Source organism: Neoarius graeffei, chromosome 28, assembly GCF_027579695.1.
Source record: "Neoarius graeffei isolate fNeoGra1 chromosome 28, fNeoGra1.pri, whole genome shotgun sequence".
Taxonomy (NCBI): domain Eukaryota; kingdom Metazoa; phylum Chordata; class Actinopteri; order Siluriformes; family Ariidae; genus Neoarius; species Neoarius graeffei.
The window spans coordinates 28,031,455-28,058,335 of NC_083596.1; the positions used below are offsets into that span (position 1 = coordinate 28,031,455).

The 26,881-nt window shown below is 44.2% G+C and overlaps 1 protein-coding gene across 6 annotated transcripts in view; it reads right to left on the reverse strand.

Moving 5' to 3' along the window:
- The window catches only part of scai (suppressor of cancer cell invasion), a 274,289-nt gene that overhangs the window by 178,225 nt on the left and 69,183 nt on the right, over positions 1-26,881 (reverse strand). For all 6 annotated transcript variants that reach the window (XR_009651884.1, XM_060912894.1, XM_060912895.1 and 3 more), the window contains 3 exons: positions 14,795-14,890; positions 14,166-14,252; positions 13,976-14,074 (listed from right to left, as the gene is read on the reverse strand). Coding sequence is in view for 5 of the 6 variants with exons in the window: in XM_060912894.1 (XP_060768877.1) it covers positions 13,976-14,074; positions 14,166-14,252; positions 14,795-14,890 (282 nt within the window). In the remaining variant the exon portion in view is untranslated. The remainder of the gene's footprint in view (positions 1-13,975; positions 14,075-14,165; positions 14,253-14,794; positions 14,891-26,881) is intronic.

Below are 26,881 nucleotides of genomic sequence, written 5' to 3' on the forward strand. Positions count from 1 at the left end.
AATCTTATTACACCAAATAGAAGCTAATTTATGTCATTTTGATGTGAAACCCACAAATTTCTCAACTTTTCTAAAGGTCTGTTGCATGTATGTTAATATAGGGCCATACCTCAATGTACAATGTTTAATGGAGAGACCAGAAAACAGAAAATCCTGAAGCCTAATGGAAGCAATGATGTCCTCTTCTATTTTCTTCCAGGATAGAATAGAATTTGGATCCAGCCACTGCTTCAAAGAATGCATAGTAAATGACCAGTGATAACATTTAAAGTTAGGAAGTGCCCAGCCTCCTCCTAGTTTGTTGTGCTGTAGCATAGTCTGTTTTATGTGGGGTCGTATCCCATTCTATATGTATTTGGTAAGCAGGGAATCAACCTTACCCTAGTAACCAATTGGCGGGGACAGCAACAGCATACAGGAGATGAAATTGATGCGGGGGTAAAATATTAATTTTAACTCCTGCTATCTGGGATGGAACTGATGTAGGTCAGGCAGCCCATCTTTTTGTGTCCTCTTCAACCTTCCTAAGAGCATTAGATCTATTAGATCTAGGAATTAGATCAAGTCTAATTCAAAAATTCAGTAAATTTTTCTTCATTTCTGTTTCCGGTTGAGAGTACGTCGTGTGCATTCTGGCTGCCGCTTCTCACTGCAGCTTGCTTATTTATATTATTATTTTCTCTCCTTTTTTTATTTTTTCTGTGTGTTTGTGTAGTTTGATGTTTATTGGAGTGTTTTTGTCCGCTGGTTGTGGTGTAGCTCCAGACCCAGTTTTGGGCGTCAGTTCCCTCCAGGCCTTGGTTCACTGTGGGTGATGCCTGTGCTCCCAGCTATGGACTGCAGTGAGCTCATTGCTCATTTTAACATCGTGGTTGTCCAGCGCTCTGTGCTTTAATGCTTGGCATGATGTTCCGAGCAATGTTGCTTGGTGGCGTCGCGGCGGTTGTGCAGGCGGTTTGGGACACACCAGCACTCTGCGTGGTGGTGCTTCTGTGCTCGCTTTGTGGATCCATGGTGTGGTGTTCGAGCGATGTTGCTGGCGGCATCACGGCGGCTATGCTGGAGATGTGGGACTTGTTTTCATGCACCTTTTGGTGGGACTGTGGCTGCTACACCACTGGAATGACATCCTGACCCCTATTTGGTGGACTTTTTTTTTTTGTCTATAATTGTAAAGCGACCTTGGGTTTTGAGAAAGGTGCTACATAAATTGAACCTATTATTATTATTATTATAGTGTAGTTCAACTTAGCTATGGCTGTGACACATGTCCGAATTAGAACCCCTAGACACTTGACTTCCTTGGTTACTGCAACAGAAGTAGGTAAAACTAATAGACTACTATTCTTATTTACCAACATCAAAGCAGACTTAGATTAATTTTAAAACCAGAGAGAGCACTAAACTTAAGTACCTTAATAGTGTTGGGTAGAGAGTTCTGAACGTCTGACATGTAGATCAGTGTATGGTCTGCATACAGAACTCAGACACTGAGCAAACAGAAGATTCAATGTAAACAGGAAAAATCAACATACAGTTATGGATATACTGTGCAAGGGGCTCTACAGAAAGATTAAAGATAAAGGGAGATGGGGCAGCCCTGCCTTGTGCCATGGTTTATTGTAAACAAATCAGGAATGGCACCTCCTATCCACACTCTTGCAGAAGGGTTTGCATAAAGCACTTGAATCATCTGTATAAACTTAGGACGAAAATTAAATTCTCTCAGGACACGCCATAGGTATTGCCAATCAAGTTTACCAAATGCCTTTTCGGCATCCAGAAATAGAAGGCCACATGGGGAAGGGATTTTCTGTGCTTCACCTAAAATGTGAATCAGTCACCTAATGCAGCCATATGACCTTTTATGAATCCTGTTTGGTCTAGATGTATTAGGTCCTGCAGGACTGATTCCAGTCCGCAGGCAAACTCACGGGAATAAATTTTAAGATCAACATTAATAAGTGATATTGGTCGGTAGCTTGAACAGTCTGATGGGTCTTTGTCTGGATTGGGGATAACGGAGATAAGCACAGTGTAAAAGCTCATAAGCAACGGTTCTAATTTTATGCACATTTGAAACTTTATAGTTTAAAAAACCCTCTGTAATTTTCTTCTGGTCCCAAGAAGTATTGTTAATAAGTAATAATTAAAATAAGTTAGGTGGATCGTGGCAAATTTCTGTTCGGCTATTTTTGTGACCACTCGGCCCATGATGTTATTTAAGCCAAACAAACCGCTTGAGTTGAGTCCACTTCCGTTTACTTACTTTGCCGTTCGGCTTGAGTACAGACATGCGTTCAGGAATTTCCAAAGAAAAACCATGCCTTATTGTGCAGTGAACTGTAACAATGGGACCGGTTCAGGAAGAAGTTTTTACCTTTTTCCAAGAAAGGAACAGAGGCAGAGAGAGTGAATTGGCTTTTTCCGGAAGAGGAGAAGAGGCGGCGTGAGAGGATTGGCTTTTTCCAAAAAAGGAGAAGAGGCGGAGAGAGTGGGTTGGCTTTTTCTGAAAGAGGAGAAGAGGCGGAGCGAGAGGGTTGGCTTTTTCCGAAAGAGGAGACGAGGCGGAGAGAGTGGATTGTGCGTGTGAAGCCAGAGGGTTGTTTTTTTCCCTGAAGAGGAGAAGAGGTGAAGAGAGTGGATTGTGCGCGTGAAACAAAATCAAGCAGTCAAAGAAGAAACAGACCAGCAACGCTCAAGCAAAAAGGAGAAGATTGGAGGTAAACATTTTTACTTTTGCTTGCAATTGACAAGTCAAGAATCCTGAGGGATCCTGTACAATCATTGTGGAAATGAGACAAAGGGATATTTCCTCGCTTAGAGTAGGCTATAAATAATGTAGGCTATAATGCCGCGGATGGCAGACTAATGTGGCCTACCAGCGCACTGTCAAGTAATCGTTACCTATATCCACTAAGGAGGGCGGTTTAATTATTCTTCAAAAGGGCTCTTATTTAGTATTACGACAAAAGTAGGAATTTGTCATAACTACCAGGATAAATCGTTTGGGCGCAAGTCTTATTGAGGTCCAGAGTCACCGCGATCAGAGTCGGCCGAGTCACTGTCCGATTCAGAGGCCGCACGGTCAAACCAGTGAGCCACATTCACCAATTGGTTCGCAAAGGCCATAGGTTCATACATATATGGTTTCACCTCTCGATATTTAATTTGGAGAGTTCCTACTTCAAAATCACTATTGCTTTCAGACATTTTACACAACCTCTCATGACCAAAGTCCGTACACTTGTGCTCGGTTCGCAGGTAAACACAGAGCTGCTCCCAGTCTGTTTGGCTTAAATGACATCATGACGACGGTCCCCTGGTGGTGAAAGTGTGCATAAGTGAGATGTAAACAAACCTTCGGAAATTGGGCAAAACAGTATATTTTAACCATTTTATTCAATTTTCAGAATCAGAATTACTTTATTAATCCCCGGAGGGAAATTCAAATTTGCAACCAAGCTCCTGAATCAAAGAAGTAGTAAACATGTCTAAAAATAGAAGATAAAATAGTCTTTAAAAAAGAAGAAATAAAAATAAAATTTTAAATAAGTTCAACAACAAGTAAAAGCAAAATGAAGAGATTTTATATACAATGATTCCTATATACACATATTGCACCCGAGTTAAGGATACATGGTAAGAAGTGTACCACAGTTATACAGTGGCATTGTACAGCTTGACAGCAACAGGTAGGAATGATTTCCTGTGTCTCTCAGTTGTGCAGCGTGGAAGAATCAGCCGTTTACTGAATGTGCTCCTGTGGCTGATCAGCTCCTCATGTAGAGGATGGGAAGGACAGTCTAAGATTGTTTTTATTTTGGACAGTGTCCTCTTCTCCAACACCACTGTCAGAGAGTCCAGTTCCACACCTACAACATGGCCGGTCTTCCTGATGATCTTATTGAGTCTGTTAGTGTCCTTCACCTTCAAGCCGCTACCCCAGCAGATGACAGCATACAGGATGGCGCTGGCCACCACATACTCATAGAATATCCTCAGCATCGATCGGCAAATGTTGAAGCACCTTAGCCATCTCAGAAAATAGAGACGGCTCTGGCCCTTTTTGTATAGTCTCTCGTCTCGTCTTCTTCCGCTTTATCCGGGACCGGGTCGCGGAGGCAGCAGTCTAAGCAGGGAAGCCCAAACTTCCCTTTCCCCAGACACCTCGGCCAGCTCCTCGGGAAGAACACCGAGGCGTTCCCAGGCCAGCCGAGAGACATAGTCCCTCCAGCGTGTCCTGGGTCTTCCCCGGGGCCTCCTCCCGGGGGGACATGCCTGGAACACCTCCCCAGGGAGGCGTCCAGGAGGCATCCGAAAAAGATGCCCGAGCCACCTCAGCTGATTCCTCTCGATGTGGAGCAGCAGCGGCTCTACTCCGAGCTCCTCCCGAGTGACTGTGCTTCTCACCCTATCTCTAAGGGAGCGCCCAGCCACCCTGCGAAGGAAACTCATTTCGGCCGCTTGTATCCGCGATCTTGTCCTTTCGGTCATTACCCAAAGCTCATGACCATAGGTGAGAGTCGGAACGTAGATCGACCGGTAAATTGAGAGCTTCGCCTTTTGGCTCAGCTCCTTCTTCACCACAACGGACCGGTAAAGCGACCGCATCACTGCGGAGGCTGCACCGATCCGCCTGTCGATCTCACGCTCCATCCTTCCCTCACTCGTGAACAAGATCCCGAGATACTTAAACTCCTCCACTTGAGGCAGAACTTCTCCACCAACCTGGAGAGGGCAAGCCACCCTTTTCCGGTCGAGAACCATGGCCTCGGACTTGGAGGTGCTGATTCTCATCCCAGCCGCTTCACACTCGACTGCAAACCGCCCCAGTGCATGCTGAAGGTCCTGGTTTGAAGAAGCCAACAGGACAACATCATCCGCAAAAAGCAGAGATGAAATCCTGTGGTTCCCAAACAGGATTCCTTCTGGCCCCTGGCTGTGCCTAGAAATTCTGTCCATAAAAATTATGAACAGAACCGGTGACAAAGGGCAGCCCTGCCGGAGTCCAACATGCACTGGGAACAGGTCTGACTTACTGCCGGCAATGCGAACCAGACTCCTGCTCCGTTCGTACAGGGACCGGACAGCCCTTAGCAAAGAGCCCCGAACCCCATACTCCCGAAGCACCCCCCACAGAATACTACGGGGGACACGGTCGAATGCCTTCTCCAGATCCACAAAGCACATGTGGACTGGTTGGGCAAACTCCCATGAACCCTCGAGCACCCTATGAAGGGTATAGAGCTGGTCCAGTGTTCCGCGACCAGGACGAAAACCGCATTGTTCCTCCTGGATCCGAGGTTCGACTATTGGTCGAATTCTCCTCTCCAGTACCCTGGAGTAAACCTTCCCTGGGAGGCTGAGAAGTGTGATTCCCCTATAATTGGGGCACACTCTCCGGTCCCCTTTCTTAAAAAGAGGGACCACCACCCCAGTCTGCCACTCCAGAGGCACTGTCCCTGACCGCCACGCGATGTTGCAGAGGCGTGTCAACCAAGACAGCCCCACAACATCCAGAGACTTGAGATACTCAGGGCGGATCTCATCCACCCCCGGTGCCTTGCCACCGAGGAGCTTGCAAACCACCTCAGTGACTTCGGCTTGGGTAATGGACGAGTCCACCTCTGAGTCATCAGCCTCAGTCTCCTCAGTGGAAGACATGACGGTGGGATTGAGGAGATCCTCAAAGTATTCCTTCCACCGCCCGACAATGTCCCCAGTCGAGGTCAACAGCTCCCCACCCGCACTGTAAACAGTGTTGGCAGAGTACTGCTTCCCCCTCCTGAGGCGCCGGACGGTTTGCCAGAATTTCTTCGAGGCCGACCGATAGTCCTTCTCCATGGCCTCCCCGAACTCCTCCCAGTTCCGAGTTTTTGCCTCCGCAACTGCCCGAGCTGCAGCACGCCTGGCCTGCCGATACCCGTCAGCTGCCTCGGGAGTCCTGGAGGTTAACATGGCCCGATAGGACTCCTTCTTCAGCTTGACGGCATCCCTTACTTCTGGTGTCCACCACCGGGTTCGGGGATTGCCGCCACGACAGGCACCGGAGACCTTGCGGCCACAGCTCTGAACAGCTGCGTCCACAATGGAGGTAGAGAACATGGTCCACTCAGACTCAATGTCCCCCGCCTCCCTCGGAAGCTGGGAAAAGCTCTCCCGGAGGTGGGAGTTAAAGACCTCCCCGACAGAGTGCTCGGCCAGACGTTCCCAGCAGACCCTCACCATACGTTTGGGCCTGCCAGGTCTGTCCAGCTTCCTCCTCCGCCAGCGGATCCAACTCACCACCAGGTGGTGATCAGTTGACAGCTCAGCCCCTCTCTTCACCCGAGTGTCCAAGACATAGGGCCGGAGATCAGATGAAACGACTACAAGGTCTATCATTGACCTCCGACCTAAGGTGTCCTGGTGCCACGTGCACTTATGGACACCCCTATGCTCGAACATGGTGTTCGTTATGGACAAACCATGACTAGCACAGAAGTCCAATAACAAAACACCACTCGGGTTCAGATCGGGGAGGCCGTTCCTCCCAACCACGCCCCTCCAGGTGTCACTGTCATCTCCCACGTGAGCATTGAAGTCCCCCAGTAACACAATGGAGTCCCCAGTCTGAGCACTCCTCAGTACCTCTCCCAGGGACTCCAAGAAGGCCGGATACTCTATACTGCTATTTGGGCCATAGGCACAAACAACAGCAAGAGCCCTCTCCCCAATCCGAAGGCGCAGCGAGGCGACCCTCTCGTTCACTGGGGTAAACTCCAACACATGGCGGCTGAGCTGGGGAGCTATAAGCAAGCCCACACCAGCCCGCCGCCGCTCACCACGGGCGACTCCAGAGAAGTGGAGAGTCCAGCCCCTCTCGAGGAGCTGGGTTCCAGAGCCCAAGCTGTGCGTGGAGGTGAGCCCGACTATCTCTAGCCGGTACCTCTCAACCTCCCGCACAAGCTCAGGCTCTTTCCCCCCCAGCGAAGTGACATTCCATGTCCCAACAGCCAGCCGCTGTGTCCGGGGATCAGGTCGTCGAGGCCCCTGCCTTCGACTGCCACCCAATCCACATTGCACCAGTCCCCTACTGCTACCTCTGTGGGTGGTGAACCCACAGGAGCCTTTTTGTATAGTGTCCACGTTTTTGGACCAGTCCAGTTTATTGTCCAGGTACACCCCCAGGTACTTGTATTCCTCCACCACGTCCACACTGACCCCTTGGATGTTAACAGGGTTCACCGGCGCCCTGATTCTCTTCAGATCGACCACCAGTTCTTTTGTCTTCGTCACGTTGAGCTGTAGGTGGTTCTTCCTGCTCCACGTGACAAAAGTTGTCCACCACCATCCTGTACTCACCCTCATCACCACTGGTAATACGTCCAACCACTGCAGAGTCATCAGAAAATTTCTGGAGGTGGCAGGTCTCAGTGCAGTAGTTGAAATCAGTGGTGTAGAGAGTGAAAAGGAAAGGAGAAAGGACAGTCCCTTGCGGAGCCCCAGTATTGCTGATCACTCTGTCCAACACACAGCCCTGCAAGCGCACGTACTGTGATCTGCCAGTCAAATAATCTACAATCCAGGGCATCCACCTGCATCGCTGTCAACTTCTCACCCAGCAGAGCCGGCCAGATGATGTCAAAAGCACTGGAGAAATAAAAAAACATGATCCTCACAGTGCTGGCTGGCTTGTCCAGGTGTCCGTAGACTTTGTTGAGCAGGTAGATGACTGCGTCCTCTACTCCAAGATGGGGCTGGTAGGCGAAGTGAAGGGGGTCAAGAAGTGGTTGAACCATAGGCCGGATCTGCTCCAGGATGAGTCTCTCCAGGGTCTTCATAATGTATGATGTCAATGCCATGGGCCTGTAGTCTTTGAGATCGCTGGGACGTGGCTTCTTCAGTACAGGGACAAGGCATGACGTCTTCCACAGCACGGGGACCCTCTGAAGACCCAGGCTCATGCTGAAGAACTCCACTTAGCTGGAGGGCACAGGTCTTCAGGGCCCTGGGGCTAACACCATCCGGGCCTGCTGATTTTCCTGCATCGAGCCTCTTCAGCTGTCTTCTCACTTGCTCCTCACTGATGATCAGTGTGGAGGTGACGGGTGGGGAAAGGATGAAGGTGTTTCTTGGGGGGGGTGTGCTCAGCCAGGGAGTCTGTCGTGGTGGTGGGTTGGGGTCACGCCATCAAATCTGTTAAAGTAGATATTCAGCTCATTTGCCCTTTCCACATTGCCATCCACTCCTTCACTGTTGGTTGGCTTGTAACCAGTGATGGTCTTCATTCCACTCCACACCTCTCATGTTGTTCTGTTGGAGTTTCCACTCCAATTTCCTCCAGTACTTATCCTTGGCCTCCCTGATCATTGCTGTCAGTTCACACTGTACTCCTCGCACCTCCTCCTTGTTGCTGGCTCTGAAAGTCCACTTCTCATTTGAGAGAGCTTTGATGTCCTTTGTTACCCACGGCTTGTTGTTGGGGTAACAGCTGACAGTCCTAGCTGGGACAATGGTGTCCACACAGAAGTTGATGTATCCCATGATGCACTCTGTGAGCCCATCAATGTCGTCTCCTTGGGGCTCACACAGTGTCTGCCAGTCTGTCACCTCGAAGCATCCCTGCAGTGTCTCATTGGCCTCGTCTGTCCATCTCCTCACTATCTTTGATGTGGTGGGCAGTCTCTTCACCAGAGGCACATAGCAGGGGGAGAGGTGAATCAGGTTGTGGTCTGACCTGCCCAGTGGGGGGAGGGGGGGAAGAGCTGTAAGCCTCTTTAACATTAGCATACAGCAGGTCTATTGTTCTTCCCTCTCTGGTAGGACAGTTCACAAATTGGGTGAAAGTGGAAAGTGTTTTGTCCAAATTAACATGATTAAAGTCACCTGAGACAGCAATGAATGCACTCGGGTGTTGAGTCTGTAGCCAGGCTATTGCAGAGTGAATAGTGTCACAAGCAGTGTGCGGGTTTGGGGGGGGGGGGGGACATAAACAGCCACCATGATAACATTGGAAAACTCCCTGGGCAGATAATATGGACGAAGTCCGACAGTACACAGTTCAACATCCGGGCTGCAGATGCGCTCCTTCACGGTGATGTGAGCTGGGTTACACCACCGGTTGTTCACAAGAATGGCAAGCCCTCCCCCTTTGCACTTACTGCTCCTGGCCGCAGTCTCTATCTGCATGCACCGTGTGGAAGCCCTTGACTGAAGCATTGTCGTCAGGAACATCCCGGTGCAGCCATGTCTCCATGAAGCACATTAAACTGCACTCCCGATACTTCGTCTGACTCTGGGCCAGTGCTGTCAGTTTGTCCATTTTATTCCCGAGGGACCTCACATTCCCCATGATGATAGAGGGGAGACACGGCTTATAAGATTTTTCAATAAGCTTCCACTGGGGGCACCATGGCTCAGTCGACTAGGGCGCCATACCATGGGTCCGGGGACCCGGGTTTGATTCCGACCCGAGGTCATTTCCCGATCCCTCTCCGTCTCTCTCTCCAGCTCGTTTCCTGTCTCTACACTGTCCTATCCAATAAAGGTGAAAAAAGCCCCCCCCCAAAAAAAAATCTTTAAAAAAATAATAATAATAAGTTTCCGCTGTCTCAAAGCCACCCTCTTCCTCCGTAGCTTCTTATTTCCTCTGCATCCTCTGTGTGTTTTCCGCCAAATTTCCGCAGGGATCTCTTCTGGTCTTGTCGCTAGAGCGGCCGGCTTCAGTTCGATCAGCTGATCCCTGGTGTAAACAATGCAGGCAGTGTGGAGTTGTTGCGTGGCTGCGCTGAAAAAAAGTTTTGCGACTGCGAGCAAAAACACCAAAACTCTTGCAACCCTCATAGTGGCTTGATTACAGTGTTATGGTAATGGTAAAAAAAAAATAGATAGGTTGAAAAAAAGAGAGAAAAAGGATCAGGAGCATTTGTTGCAGACTGCACACGAGCTGGTGCATGCAAATTAGGGTGCAAATTAAACACTAGGAAAATTGAATTTGCTTTTTGGGTCGTTCTTCTAGACAATAAAGTTGATATTCTACGTTTCACCTTGGACCATTGCCTAGGACCTTTAAGGTCTCTGTGGAAATGCCCTTGTTCAATAGCAAAGTTTATAGCATTGAGCCATAAAGGACCTAGAATTTCCCACAAAGCTAAATAAAGCTGAACTGGCAATCCAGCAAGACCTGAGGAACACCCTCTCTTCATACTTTCTAGTGCCAGGTGTAATTCTTCTCATGAGATAGATAGGTCAGGCTGTTCTGCATCATCTATGGATAGAATAAGATGATGTAGATTCATAAAGAAATCTGTGTAATCATTTTCAGAGGAATGACAATCACTCGAGTACAACTTTGCAAAAAAGGATTTGAAAGACTCATTTATTTCTAGAGTAGTTGTTACAGCATCTCCTTGGGCTCTTTTGATGGATGCTATTATTCGACTCTTTTCTTGATGTTTTAGAGTCAGGGCAAGAAGGTGACTTGGGCAGCTTCCCTGGGAATAATATTCGTTTTTTGTAATATGTATTAAATACTCTTAGTAGGCCGTTTAGTTCAGGTTGGTATGTCTTCAATTCAGAATCTAAGTCTTGGTTATAATTCCGTTTAAGTTGTTTCTCCATCTGTTTGCATTTTTGTTCCAAGTCTAAGATCTGACAGTCTATTTTGCTTAAGATGAGATGAAAACCTGAATGCATTGTTCTTGAGGAATTCCTTAAATGGAGGTCCATAAGAACATTGGGTTCCTCACACTACCCTTAATTTAATTCATAGACATTAATAATTCATGTTTTAGTTGGTCAAGAAAATACTCACTCGAATGAATTAAATCTCCATCTAGATGTCTTCTTTTTATGTCAAAATTGAGTGTAGTTTCAATAGGGTTATGGTCTGAAATATGCCTAGGAAGAAGATTCATGGAGGAGGATGCAGGAAGTAATTCACTAGAAATAAGTAGGTAGTCTATCCTCGAAAAAGATTTGTGGCATGCAGAGTAGTATGCATACTCTCTTGATGTAGGATTCTGAAGCTGCCAAAGATCCACCAAATTCAGGTCTTTTGCTAGATTTCTTAAAGCCTTGGAAGAGAATATCTGAGTGTGGGCAGCAACTGTCATGATTCTGTCCTAGGGTGTTGTCAAACACTGTTCATGTCTGCACCAATAACTAGGTGGTATTCATCTAAAGTTAATAAGTCTTTTGAGATTTTCTGAAAAAATGCATAATCAAAAGTGGTTGGGGCATAAATACAAATAAAGGCTACTTTCCTTCCTTCTATGGATGTAGACAGAATGCTAGCCTTCCTGAAACATCTGAGCTTACTTTGATATTTATATTCAGACTGTCTCTCATTAACACAGCTACCCCCTTGGTGCTACTGCCATCTGAAGAGGCTGCAACAATTTTAAATGTCTTGTTTTGTAATCTTAAAGTATCAGTAGGCTTAAGGTGATTTTCTTGCAGTAGTGCTATATCAATATTTTTCCAGTGAATAAAGTCCAAAACCTTGGTCCTTTTGAAAGGGGAATTTAGCCCCCCCACCACCACAATAAATGACATAACAGTGCATCTATCCATTGTCACTATCGAGGTATGACATAAACAGACTAAGTGGTAGGGTTAAAAACAAAATGCTGATGAGTTAAATGAAACATGAGAAACTATTAACACAATATACTTGCCTGTGCTAGAACAAATCAATCCCATGTGGAAAACGGGCAGCACGGTGGTGTAGTGGTTAGCACGGTCGCCTCACAGCAAGGTGGTTATGGGTTCGAACCCAGCGGCCGACGAGGGCCTTTCTGTATGGAGTTTGCACATTCTCCCCGTGTCCGCGTGGGTTTCCTCCGGGTGCTCTGGTTTCCCCCACAGTCCAAAGACATGCAGTTAGGTTAATGTGGGGCAGCCTTGGGCTGAAGTGCCCTTGAGCAAGGTATTTAACCCCTGACTGCTCCCTGGGCACTCTAGTGTGGCTGCCCACTGCTCTGGGTGTGTGCGCGCGCGTGTGTGTTCACTGCTTCAGATGGGTTAAATGCAGAGGATGAATTTCACCGTGCTTGAAGTGTGCATGTGACAAATAAAGGTTTCTTCTTTTCTTCTTAAAACCCTCCTGAACTCCCCCGCCCCCTCCCCTCTCCGCAGCCCATGTTGTTGTCTGTGAGAGCCACGAAGCAATGTCCAACAATGAAAATGTACCCAAAGCCCCAAACTGGGATAGCTTCTCCCTTGAGTTTACAGAACAAAAATACACATTTTAGCAATAACCTCCACTCAAAAGGAAAGAAAGAAAACCAAAACGGTCACAATTAGATAGCTTGGTTATCAGCATTAATGAGTAGGTTACCAGACTGCCTGTGCTATGACAACTAGCATTAACCACACTCCAGGCTAGTTAATCTGCAATCAGCAAATTAGCAGAGATATCACAACCAGCAATGTTGTATCATGAAAACAAAACAAGAGTACAAAAAAGTTGTTTCCCCATAATTCTAATATAAAACATTCAAACTCAAGTATCATGTGCTTACAAATTGTTCGCCTGTTTGAAGTTATTCCATGTCTGTGAAGAACAAAGACTTTCTAGCCGTGTTGCTATTCAGTGATGTTTAATTAGTGTCTTGCCCTGTGAAGAACCGTTCAGCTTCCTATGCTGAATCAATGGATAGTTTATCCCCCTTGTAGGTGAGCTTCAGGATGGCTGGGTAGATCAAAAATGAGTTGATGCCTTTGTCACAGTTTGGTTCAGATTGCCTTGTACTTGTTTCTTCTCTGTATGGTTTCTGAACTGTAATCAGCGTAGAACTCAAGCATAGTGCCATCCGGAAGTCTGGGCTTAGCCTTATGGGCTCCCTGCAGGGCTCCTTGGTGGTCACAATAACAGAGTACTCTGAAGATCATTGTATGTGGCCTGGAGGTGTTAGCAGAGAAGATTCGGTGGGCTCTGTCGATTTCAGTCGGCATGGATGACTCGGCCAAAGTCGGAATCCACTGAGGTAGCTTAGCACAAAGAAATCCGACTGGGTCATCTCCTTCTGCACTTGCTGGTAGGTTAATTAGCCTCACATTATTCCTTCTTGACCTATCTTCCATCTCTGTGACTTTCTTTCAAAGGCTATCCAGCTCTGCGAGACAGTGGTTGGTGTCTTTCTTGGTCTGGTGAAGTACTCCTTGCACTGTATAGACTTTAGCTGACATTTTCCATCTTTTCAGCATGAGTGTTAATTTCATTAGTCAGAGATCTGAACAGACTCCCGTTTTCAGCTGTTTGACTATCAATTGTAGTTAATGCTCTATCCAAAGTCTCGCTCAGCATTTCAGTTGCCAGATCCCATCGAATCTCCCACTCTGCCTCTATTGTCTGCTTAATTAGTAGGGAGTAGGCTAGTTAGTGCAGATCTTGAGCTAGGTTTAAATCTCTTGCCTGAATCTTGTTTTGCAGGTAAATTTGCAAGTTTCTTTGACGCCATTTCACGACACTAGTATTCCAACCCATGTACTCCTCTAGATGGACAACTTTATTGAAACAAAGCAAGCGAACAAGCTGCCAATTGAGGGGCTTTTGATAGGAGCTCAGTGTGAAGCGACCATCTCGCTACACGTCCCACTGGAAGTCCCTCTTCTGACTTTTTTGAATGAGCATCAACATCAGGTAAGGAGGTGTTGCCAAAAATTTGAAGGCAGAATGGTATGGTAATGGTCGTTAGTGTGTGATTCAGATGATAATGTAGATAAATAAATTTATTTTAGACACACACATACTACATACATTTTATATATATATATATATATATATATATATATATATATATACATACACACACACACACGCATATATACACACATACACATATATATATATATACACAGTGTATGTATATATATATATATATATATATATATATATATATATATATGAATGAGAGAGGGAGAGAGACACACACAAAGGCTTGATTGTTCTTTTAACAACTTTTAACAAGAAGTCATCCATTCTCACCTGTCCTCCTTGTTGACCTGGTAGTAATAAGAGCGCTGGCGGATGGCTGAGTAGAAGGAAAATGCCTCATTTAAGTAGCTTGTTTCTGAGGTACGAAGGCTGAGGGAGGACAGGATGAGGATTACACTCATCAGAGCATTCTGAGGTCCTACAATGAACAAACCAAGGCTTTTAGGAAAAGCAGCCTTACTAGTAGTGGTAGTAGAGCTGGCCAATTTTGGAGGCCACCTCGCCAATCTGCCACCTCTTGAGGCCATATCGATTGTCCAACACCTGTCTGTTCTCCCATTTATCACACACACACACACACACACACACACACACACACACACACACACACACACACACACCTTTGAGGGTGCACATAGTGACATCTTTATTAAACAAACATTCTCAGTTACTTCATATAAAACCTACATGGAAAGCATGGTGTATGAGCTCAGCTGGTGACGTCACTAAATAACCACTTCTGGATTTGGATAAATTACAGTATTAGGGAATGATATGGTATGGGGAAACACTGCACAACAGAACCTATGTGCTAAGTTAGCTAACTAGTTAAGTTAGCTGATGCCAACCATAAAATAATTTTGACTGTTGTGGTTTAGCTACTGTGAAATACATTGTTCAAAATATCATGATGCAAAACTACACTCAGATTGTGCGATCCACCTTGAACAAATGTAGGCCAGTTAGTGTAGTAGTTAGCATAACTACTATGTTTGGGCTGTTTGTCATTTTTTGAAAATCACAAAAAAAAATTGTTGCACACGAAAATTTTATACTTTAAATTATTATTATTTGGAGTTAATGGCTGACCTGTGCTGTTGCTGAAACTTCCAAAGTTTGGTGTAGACGTCGAAGGTACGGCCAAAGTAGGACTGCCATTGCTTGTGTCCATACTGAGGGAGATCTCTATAGTTGGGGGGAATGTAAATCACAGACAATCATGTTACATGCATAATTTTTTAATCAGAAGTCAAGACCGTACACTGGGAATAGACAATAAGAGTGAAAGAGGAAGCGATTTCTTATTGCATCAATTTTCCCTTATTTTATTTATTTCATTATGTAAGTCAGTTGTGGGAAATGCATTCTATCTTTCACCTTGTTAAAAAAAGTACACAGCAGTATGGAAAAGGCACTACAGTAGAAAATGGTGTGTGTGTGTGTGTGTGTGTGTGTGTGTGTGTAAATAAACTCATTTTATCATTCATCATTCCTATTAATATGAGAGTTAAGCAAAAGTATGAGAAGAAAGTAAATGATGACTGACAGAATAGGCACAGGTGGGGGGAGGGAGCAAGAGAGAGATAGACGTAGAAATGTGGATGGGTAACAAAGATGGTGACTCATGACTGATGTGATGGAACCTTACGACTTTTCATTATTCCCTTTTTTTTTTTTTGCTCTTACTTGCTCACTTCCTCCCTCATTAGTCCTAACCTGCCTACATCTGACACTATTTTCCACTTCTCTATTCTTTCTCTCTGGTCCTATCTCACTTGTTTCTCCATTCACTTCTTCCACCCAAGGGAGCTCTAGGTTGCACCGACATCACAGAGTTGCTATGACAACACACATGGGTGGTAGACGCACGCACAGGCACGCACACCACACGGGGGAACTCTCCAGTCCCTGTAAAACAATCCGTGCTTATATACATGTACACATCCAAATACATCTGCACAAACGCCTGCCTATCTTCTTTTCCTCATTTACACAAAACACAACAGGCTTCAGCATACAAACATCCAAGAGCAGAGAGATGGCAGCAGTGTCTCTCTCAGTCAGTGAGGCACTTCATGCAGCATGTGCTGCCTCCCTCTCCTTGGTCCTGATTCTCCTTGACTTTTCTGCTGCATTTGACACTGTTGATCATTCCATCCTCCTGTGTTCCTTATCAGCTCTAGGGATCTGTGAGACAGCCCTAGACTGGCTCAAGTCCTACCTCTCTGGTTGCTCCTTCCAGGTTACCTGTTCTGTATCAGCACCATGCCCACTTACCACCTGTGTCCCTCAAGGTTCAGTCCTTGGTCCACTTCTCGTCTCCCTCTACACCCAATCTCTTGGCCCAGTTATCCCTGGTCATGGTCTAGCTTACCACTGCTATGCTGATGACACCCAACTGTTTCTCTCTTTTCCTCCTGAACACACAGATGGCTGCTTGCATCTCTGCTTGCCTGCGTGTGAGACAGAGCTGGATGGACAACCATCACCTGAAGCTCAACCCAGGCAAGACAGAGGTAATCTTCATTCCTGTTCCGTCCTCTCCACCCCTGGACACTGTCCTTTCCATTGGGGACATCTCTAGGTCTCCTTTATCCAGTGTGAAAGACCTGGGGTAGTGTTCAATGATGAACTCTCCTCCTTGGCAAACATCACTGCAGTGACCCAGACATGTAGATTCCTGCTCTACAACATCTGAAGGATCCATCCTTTTCTTACCACCTACTCTACCTCAGCTCCTGGTCCAAGTGCTGATTCTCTCCTGCTTGGAGTACTGCAACTCTCTCCTTGCTGGCCATCCAGCTTCTGCCATCAGACCCCTACAGCTCATCCAGAATGCTGCTGCTCACCTGGTCTACAAGCACCCTCATTGTTCCCATGTCACCCCCTGCTTGTCGAACTGCAGTGGCTACCTATCGCAGCTTACATCAAATTTCAGACATTGGTGCTAGCTTACCAGGCTCTCAAGGGGTTAGGGCCAGCATGCCTCCAGAGTCTGTTCTGCCCCTAGACGGCAGCCAGATCCCTACGCTCTGCTACTACTGGTCGCCTGGCCCCTCCTTCTCTCCGTTCCTGCCCAGCCCACTCAAGACTACGGTCGGTCTTCATTCCCTGTTGGTGGAATGACCTTCCCATTGAGGTCAGAACTGCCGACTCCCTGACCACCTTCAAGTGCAGACTGAAGCCTCACCTCTTCAGGCTGTATCTCTCCCCTTCTTCCCTGCCCACTGTGTAACTGTGTTTCAGTCTAGCCCAACCCAGGCTGTGTATGGTTGAGTCTGGGGTTAGCTGTTTTGAGTTCTACTTTGTTATACTTTAGATGGTTGGTTTGTTTCCTTGGCTGTTTGAGCATAGGTATTTCAACAGCATATTACACAAGGTATTGCTGTCACTTATTCAGTTGGCACTAGAACTTTCTTGTTTAGAAGTTCAGCACTTCATGTACATCACTCTGGATAACAGCATCTGCTAAATGTCATGTAATGTAATGTAAGCAGGGAAAAGGCAACAGCACACTTCAATTTTGTTTTGGCAACTCTAGCATTTTATTCAATTACAAGTAAGTGAATTTAAATTTGTAGTGAATTTTTTTCTTCCGAGAGCATTCTCAATAGTAATGTAAAATAATGAATGGAATTGTTTCACCTGCCATACAAATATTACATTTTCATTTAGCTTGACAATTGACACATTTATGTAACTCTGTTGATGAACATTCATGTTAGAGTGGGTTGGTTTGATGAGTTATAATTAATGTGTGCAGAGTAATGTAACATTTTACAAAGACAAGTGTTTTACTAGGAAATACACCATTTGTATTTTTCATACAAACTATATCCAGGACATGGAGAACTACAACCATAAAATATTTCTCAATGTGTCACTCATGAGGATACTGATGAATTGTTTGGATAAATTTGTGTACCTTGTTTGTGAATGTGTCTATATAATAAAAAGAACATCACACATTGGCTTGAAGATAAAGTTTGTGTTGAAAAACTTGCATTTTTCAGACAAAATACATCAAAGATCTGAGTGACTTGTTTCCCAATATTTCACTCCCAGTGTTTTCCTGCTGACTTGACATGCATTGTCAAACTGGCGAACCAATTCAAAATTAAAATTCTTTTGGTGAATTTGCAGATTGTGTTTGTGGATGTGTCTGCATAATTTCAAGAACATTACATGGTAGCATGAAGAGGATGGCATGGTGGTGCAGTGGTTAGCAGTGTCGCGTCACAGTAAGAAGGTTCTGGGTTTGAACCTCACGGCTGACAGGGGCTTTTCCGCGTGGCCCTGTTCTCCCCATGTCTGTGAGAGTTTCCTCTGGGTGCCCCGGTTTCAAAGATGTTCATAATTGGTAAAATGCCGGGCCACTCAGGTTGCACAAGCCAGTGCATACTTAGTGCCGGTCCTAAGCCCAGATAGACTGGGGAGAGTTGCGTCAGGAAGGGCATCCAGTGTAAAACCTATGCCAAATCAAATATGCGGAACAGATCCGCTGTGGCAACCTCCAACAGGAGCAGGCGAAAGAAGACACCATGGCATGAAGATATGAAGTTTATCTTCTCGTGTTGAAAAATACATCACTCGTTCACTTTGCTCACTTGATATAGACATTCACCACTCAAAGATAAACTTCATATCTTCGTGCAACCATGTAATATCCTCTATGAATGCAATATCACAGAAATACTGCATTTTCACCCTGACAATTACTGACAATGTTTTTATGTGAACTCATTAATGAATATTAATCAGAGCGTTGGTTTTACTCATACAAGTATCAGACAAAAATATAGACGAGTTTAAAAAAAAAAGATGCAATGTAAATTTACTATCAGCTTAAGAATTATGTGCCTAGTCAGGATTAAAAACAGCTGAGTGATGTCTTGATGTGGCATATCCAGTGTGAATTGGCCTTTAGACTACTGTTGCACAAAAAAAGCTTTGTAGCTAAAAGTAAATCTATATCGCCAGTGTTAATCTTCCAATGACTGGATGTGAAACTTGTACGGAGTTTGTTGGATTATTTGCCAGACCTATGGGATTTAAGTCTGACGCTTTGCAGGTCAAAGTGTTCCCTTACTCCATCATGCTTATGGACTAATGGCCCTTTTCCACTGCATGGTACCGACTCAACTCCTCTCAACTCACTTTGAGTAAGTATCAGTTGCCTAGTTAATTTTCCACTACCCTCTCAGTGTATCTAGGCATCATAGCAGCACCGCATGAAACTACCTTGACATCATCTTCAACATGACACACAGTAACATAATAATAATAATAATAATAATAATAATAATATCCATGCATCAAGCCAACAAATAAAATTAAAATCTTGATGGCTCATCATATTGTTACAGAGCAACAAGGTGGTATAATGAAGACACAGGGATACCAATCCAAAGACTCAGGTTCACTTCTCCTTTCAGTATATATTAATTGGGGAAAGGTTTGCTGCAAGTAACTCATTTGAAATTAGCCGGCCTGTAATGTTTTGCCAAACCCTCTGTTGGTAAAACTGTTATGGGTAATGTAATGGGTAACGTTACAGGTTGACGGAGGTTTTGTAATAAATCAAACATGGCGTGGCATTACTTGGACCAAAGCAGGATTCCATCCATCTTACTCAAAGTTAGGGTCTCAAATGGTTTCTGATGAAGGCAGGAGCCTTCGGTCTGTGGCTTGCTTTAAAATGCTTACTGACTACAGAGATGGGGGCGGCACGGTGGTGTAGTAGTTAGCGCTGTCGCCTCACAGCAAAAATGTCCTGGGTTCGAGCCCCGTGGCCGGCGAGGGCCTTTCTGTGTGGAGTTTGCATGCTCTCCCCGTGTCTGCGTGGGTTTCCTCCAGGTGCTCTGGTTTCCCCCACAGTCCAAAGACATGCAGGTTAGGTTAACTGGTGACTCCAAATTGACCATAGGTGTGAATGTGAGTGTGAATGGTTGTCTGTGTCTATGTGTCAGCCCTGTGATGACCTGGCGACTTGTCCAGGGTGTACCCCACAGTCAGACTGTCGCCCGTAGTCAGCTGGGATAGGCTCCAGCTTGCCTGCGACCCTGTAGAAGGATAAAGCGGCTAGGGATAATGAGATGAGACTACAGAGATCAAAGACAGAGTACACGTACTTTCATCAGTTTTACCAACAGAGGATTAGGCAAAATATCAGTACAGACTGGCAAATTTTAAATTAGTTGCCTGCAGCAAAACTTTCCCCAAATAAAACATGCCAAGTGGGGAAGCAAACCTGCGTTCTCGGATTGGAAGTCCTCCACCTTCACTATTTCACCATATAAAGCAGATAGTGCAACTTCTTTCACCGCTTGTAAACTGATAGCACCTCTTATGCCTTTATCATAACAGAGCAAAAAGCGGCATCCTTACAGTTTGAACGCTGCTCTTTTACACCAGTCCCATTTCGTATAACAATGATGCAGTGATGGTCATAACTCTCTCTGACCAATCAGTGGTCAACAGTGTTTGCAGGTCACCTTTATCATCACCTCAGCTTGCTTGGAACTTTGACAGAGATAATACAAATATTTTATTTATTTATATACAGTGGTGTGAAAAAGTGTTTGCTCCCTTCCTGATTTTTTTTTGCATGTTTTTCACACTTAAATGTTTCAGATCATCAAACAAATTTAAATATTAGACAAAGATAACACAAGTAAACATAAAATGCAGTTTTTAAATGGTTTTTATTATTAAGGGAAAAAAATCCAAACCTACATGACCCTGTGTGAAAAAGTGATTGCCCCCTAAACCTAATAACTGGTTGGGCCACCCTTAGCAGCAATAACTGCAATCAAGTGTTTGCGATAACTGGCAAGGAGTCTTTTACAGCACTGTGGAGGAATTTTGGCCCACTCATCTTTGCAGAATTGTTGTAATTCAGCCACATTGGAGGGTTTTCGAGCATGAACCGCCTTTTTAAGGTCATGCCACAGTACCTCAATCGGATTCAGGTCAGGACTTTGACTAGGCCACTCCAAAGTCTTCATTTTGTTTTTCTTAAGCCATTCAGAAGTGGACTTGCTGGTGTGTTTTGGTTCATTGTCCTGCTGCAGAACCCAAGTGCACTTCAGCTTGAGGTCACGAACAGATGGCTGGACATTCTCCTTCAGGATTTTTTGGTAGACAGCAGAATTCATGATTCCATTTACCACAGCAAGCCTTCAAGGTCCTGAAGCAGCAAAACAGCCCCAGACCATCACACTACCACCACCATATTTTACTGTTGGTATGATGTTCCTTTTCTGAAATGCTGGGTTACTTTTATGCCAGATGTAATGGGACATACACTTTCCAAAAAGTTCAACTTTTGTCTCATCAGTCCACAGAGTATTTTCCCAAAAGTCTTGGCGATCATCAAGATGTTTTCTGGCAAAACTGAGACAAGCCTTTATGATGTTCTTGCTCAGCAGTGGTTTTCGTCTTGGAACTCTGCCATGCAGGCCATTTTTGCCCAGTCTCTTTCTATTGATGGAGTCATGAACACTGACCTTAACTGAGGCAAGTGAGGCCTGTAGTTCTTTGGATGTTGTTGTGGGGTCTTTTGTGACCTCTTGGATGAGTCGTCGCTGCACTCTTGGGGTAATTTTGGTCGGCTGGCCACTCCTGGGAAGGTTCACCACTGTTCCATGTTGTCACCATTTGTGGATAATGGCTCTCACTGTAGTTCGCTGGAGTCCCAAAGCTTTAGAAATGGCTTTATAACCTTTTCCAGACTGATAGATCTCAATTACTGAATTTCTCATTTGTTCCTGAATTTCTTTGGATCGCAGCATCATGTCTAGCTTTTGAGGATCTTTTGGTCTACTTCACTTTGTCAGGCAGGTCCTATTTAAGTGATTTCTTGATTGAGAACAGGTGTGGCAGTAATCAGGCCTGGGTGTGGCCAGAGAAATCCAACTCAGTTTTCCAAAGATGTGAAAATCATAGTTAATTTGTGTTTTAACCTGGGGGGGGATCACTTTCACACAGGGTCATGTAGGTTTGGATTTTTTCCCCCTTAATAATAAAAACCTTCATTTAAAAACTGTATTTTGTGTTTACTTTGTCTAATATTTAAATTTGTTTGATCTGAAACATTTAAGTGTGACAAACAAGCAAAAAAAAATACACACAAATATATATATATATATATATATATATATATATATATATATATATTACACACACATATATGCATATATACATATGTATATATATGTATATATATATATACACACACATATATATACACATATATATACATATATATACACATATATATACACACACACACAGATACATATATATATATATATATATATATATAGTATACACACACGGCGGCACGGTGGTGTAGTGGTTAGCGCTGTCGCCTCACAGCAAGAAGGTCCTGGGTTCGAGCCCCATGGCCAGCAAGGGCCTTTCTGTGCGGAGTTTGGATGTTCTCCCCGTGTCCGCGTGGGTTTCCTCCGGTTACTCCGGTTTCCCCCACAGTCCAAAGACATGCAGGTTAGGCTAACTGGTGACTCTAAATTGACCGTAGGTGTGAATGATTGTCTGTGTCTATGTGTCAGCCCTGTGATGACCTGGCGACTTGTCCAGGGTGTACCCCGCCTTTCTCCCGTAGTCAGCTGGGATAGGCTCCAGCTTGCCTGCGACCCTGTAGAACAGGATAAAGCGGCTAGAGATAATGAGATGAGACTTTCCTGTTTCCACATTTTAAATTTTTTCGGAAGAACACTAAGACCTGAAGCTTTCTTTTTTCTCCTCCTGCATAAAGACCACAAGCAGAGGCCATCCACATTGGATTTGCTTTAATATCAACAGATCCTCGATTAAGGTACATGAATCCTTTCATCATGGCACACCTTCAGCTTGTTCAGTGTGCTGAGTGCAGGATGTTTAGTTATTCTTCCTCCATCGCTAGTGATAGCTTTATTTGTGATAAGTGCAGATTAGTTAGTTCTCTGATGGAGAAGACTGCAGCTTTGGAAGTGCGTCTTCAGACTTGAGAGGGCTAGTGAGAATAAGAACATTATAGTTTCTGCAGGGACAAGTCTGGATGCCCTAGGTGGAGTTAGTTATCCCCCAACTCTGGCATTAGAGCCCTCACAGCAGGGCGAATGGGTGACAACTTGGCAACATAAGCATAGAGCCAAAGCTACTGCTGAGGCTCGGCCATAGGAGCACCACTCCTCTCCACTTCACATGTCAAACAGGTTTGCCCTCCTCAGTGATGCACCTGTTAAGAAACCTGAAAGAGCTTTGGTTGTAGGGGACCATCATATGGCACATGAAATTAGCTAGGCCTTTAGGGCACCAGCAGCTTTAGTCAGGTGTATACTGGGAGCCAGGGCGCTGGACATAGCAGGTAATCTTAGGGTCCTAGACAAGCACAGGTTCGCAAAGATAGTTATCTATGTAGGAGCTAATGATATATGCATTCTTCAGTCTGAGATTCCTAAGAGTAACTTTGTAGAGGTGTTTAAATTAGCGAAGGTGATGTCTGATGCTGTAGTATGCTCTGGCCCCATCCCAATTTGGTGTGGCGATATAGCTTACAGCAGGTTATGGTTGCTGAACTGCTGGATGTCCAGGTGGTGCTCTGAAAACAGTGTGGGCTTTATAGATAATTGGACTAATTTTGAGGGCACTGCTGGTCTGTTAGGGCGGGATGGTATCCATCCCACTCGGGAAGGTGCTGCTCTCATTTCTTGCAGCACAGCTCATAGTGTCAGAACAGGTCTAGTTAACTTCTGACAATCCAGAGTCAGGGCCAGGGAGCAGACGAACAGGCTGCTAACCGCAGAGTCATCAGTCAGGGTCCACTACATCGAGACTGTCTGTTCCCCGAGCTAAACAAAAAAGTAGAAATACTCAGAGTTTGTTCTAGTAACCTCATTATCTCAAGCCGCTTTATCCTTCTGCAGGGTCACAGGCAAGCTGGAGCCTATCCCAGCTGACTACGGGCGAAGTTCTAGTAACCTAATCAATAAAAAATTAGATCATACTGACTGTACAGCTGCTGCCAGCACCTTTGATCTAAAAGTAGGGCAATAAAATATTAGATCTCTTACATCTAAAGCACTAATTGTTAATGAACTTACTACTGATCAGGAGTTTAAATGTACTGTGTTTAACAGAAACATGGATTAAGCCAAATGAATATATAGCATGAAATGAAGCTCGTCCTTCTGGATACAGTTATATACACCAGCCTCATTGAACTGGCAGAGGAGGCGGCGTTGTGATTATTTATAATGATTACCGAGGTGTAACATAAAAACCTGGTTATAAATTTAATACATTTGAAGTTCTTCATACTAATATAATGTATGTAGCCTCGAAAAATAAGTCTACCCAGTCAGTTCCGTTACTTATTATTTACAGGCCCCTGGGGCCATATTCTGAGTTTCTTTCTGAATTTGTAGATTTCATCTCAGACCTGGTTATTTCCTTAGACAAAACTTTAGTTGTCAGAGATTTTAATATTTCACTTCAATAACCCAGAAGACCCTTTGAAAACAGCGTTTGTGTCCATTTTAGATTCAGTAGGGGTTAAGCAAAATGTCATAGGACCGACCCATAATGGTGGTCACACTCTCGATCTAATACTAACATTCGGGTTAAACATAGAAAATATAGGTCACACTTCCAGTCTGAAGTTATCACAGATCATTATTTCATCTCATTCAAAATATGTCTGAGTAATAATATATGCACCTCACCACGCTACTGTATTAAATGTACACAGTCATGTCAACTACTGCACAGAGCTTTATAAATGATCTCCCAGAGTTAGCAACTTTGATTGGATCACTATCAGCCCCCGCAAAACTTTATGAGGCAACTGAATGCTTAGAGTCAACGTTCCGCTATACTTTAGATAATGTAGCTCCACTTAAAAGGAAAATGATCAGAGAGAAAAAAAATTAGCATCCTGGTATAATGATGACACTCGCACTTTAAAACAGACCACTCAAAAATTGGAACATAAATGGTGTCAAACAAAATTGGTAGCATTCAAATTAGCTTGGAAGGAGAGCTTCCTGAAATATAGAAAAGCTCTTAGTGTTGCTACCCTAGATCAACATATCTGTCCTCCCTAATAGAAGATAAAAATAATCCTAGATTCCTGTTTAATACTCTAACAAAATTAACCAGGAAAAAGACCACTATAGACACATGCATACCTGCAGTATGTAGTAGCAATGACTTCATGAATTTTTTCAATGACAAAATTGAAAATATCCGACAAAAAATTCAAACTACTAATTTAAGGTCAGACAACTTGAGTGACAATCTAAGTAACCCTGTACTAGTGCATCTCAAAAAATTAGAATATTGTGAAAAAGTTCAATATTTTCCATCAGTTATTTAAGAACGTGAAAGTGTTATATATTATAGACTCATAACACAAACTAAAATGTTTCAAGCATTTTTCTATTTTAATCAGAATGGCATACAGTACAAAAACAACAACAACAAAAAAAAAACATGTCAAAATATTAGAATATTTCATTTCGAGTTTGAGTAAAACAGTATGAACACAGTGTATCTCTCGGTCTAGTTCAGTACACACAACCACAATCATGGGGAAGACTGCTGACTTGACTGTTGTCCAGAAGATGATCACTGATGTCCTCCACAAGGAGGGTAAGCCACAAAAGGTCATTGCTGAAAAGGGTGGCTGGAAAAAGTGCACAAGCAACAGGGATGGCCGTAGTCTTGAGAGGATTGTCAAGAAAAGTTGATTCAAGAACTTGGGAGAGCTTCACAAGGAGTGGACTGAGGCTGGTGTCAGTGTATCAAGACCCATCACGAACAGACATCTTCAAGAAAAGGGATACAACTTTTGCATTCCTAATATCAAGCTACTCCTGAGCCAGAGACAATGTCAGAAGTGTCTTATCTAGGGGGGTGTCATGGCTCAGGTGGATAAGGCACCATACCATAAATCCGGGGACCCGAGTTCAATTCCGACCCGAGGTCATTTCCCGATCCCTCCCTGTCTCTCTCTCCCGCTCATTTCCTGTCTCTACACTGCCCTATCCAATAAAGGTGAAAAAGCCCAAAAAAAATCTTTAAAAAAAAAAAAAAAAAAGTGTCTTATCTGGGCTAAGGAGAGAAAGAAATGGACTGTTGCTCAGTGGTCCAAAGTCCTCTTTTCAGATGAAAGTACATTTTGCATTTAATTTGGAAATCACGGTTCTAGAGTCTGGAGGAAGAGTGGAGTGGCACAGAATCCAAGGTGCTTGAAGCCCAGTGTGAAATTTCTACAGTCTGTGATGATTTGGGGTGCCATGTCATCTGCTGGTGTTGGTCCACTGTATTTCATCAAGTCCAAAGTCAACACAGCCATCTACCAGGAGATTTTAGAGCACTTCATGCTTCCATCTGCTGACGAGCTTTTTGGAGATGCCGATTTCCTTTTCCAGCAGGACTTGGCACCTACCCACAGTGCCACAACTACTTCCAAATGATTTGCTGACCATGATATTACTGTGTTTGATTGGCCAGCCAACTTGCCTGACCTGAACCCCATAGAGAATTTATGGGGTATTGTCAAGAGGAAGATGAGAAACACCCGACCCAAAAATACAGATACGCTGAAGGCCACTATCAAAGCAACCTGGGCTTCAATAACACCTCAGCAGTGCCACAGACTGATCACCTCCATGCCACACCGCATTGATACAGTAATTAATGGTAAAGGAGCCCCAACCAAGTATTGAGTGTATAAATGAATACACTTTTCAGAAGTTGGACATTTCTGTATTGTAAATCCTTTTTTTGATTGATCTTAGGGAATATTCTAGTAATTTGAGATACTGGATTTCTGATTTTCATGAGCTATAAGGCATAATCATCAAAATTAAAACAAAAAAGGCTTTAAATATTTCACTTTACATGTAACGAATATGAAAGTTTACCGTTTTTAATTAAATTATGAAAAAAAGGAACTTTTTCATGGTATTCTAATTTTTTGAGATGTACTAGTAGTTAACAATTTAACTATCATATAACTAATTAGAATGTTTTACTCCCCTTAGAGAAATCAAACTACTTTCATTAATCTCTGCATCAAAATCCTAAACTTGCATACTAGATCCCTTACCTACACATCTATTCAAACAGTTAATACCTGAAGTAATTGAACCACTTCAAAAAATAATG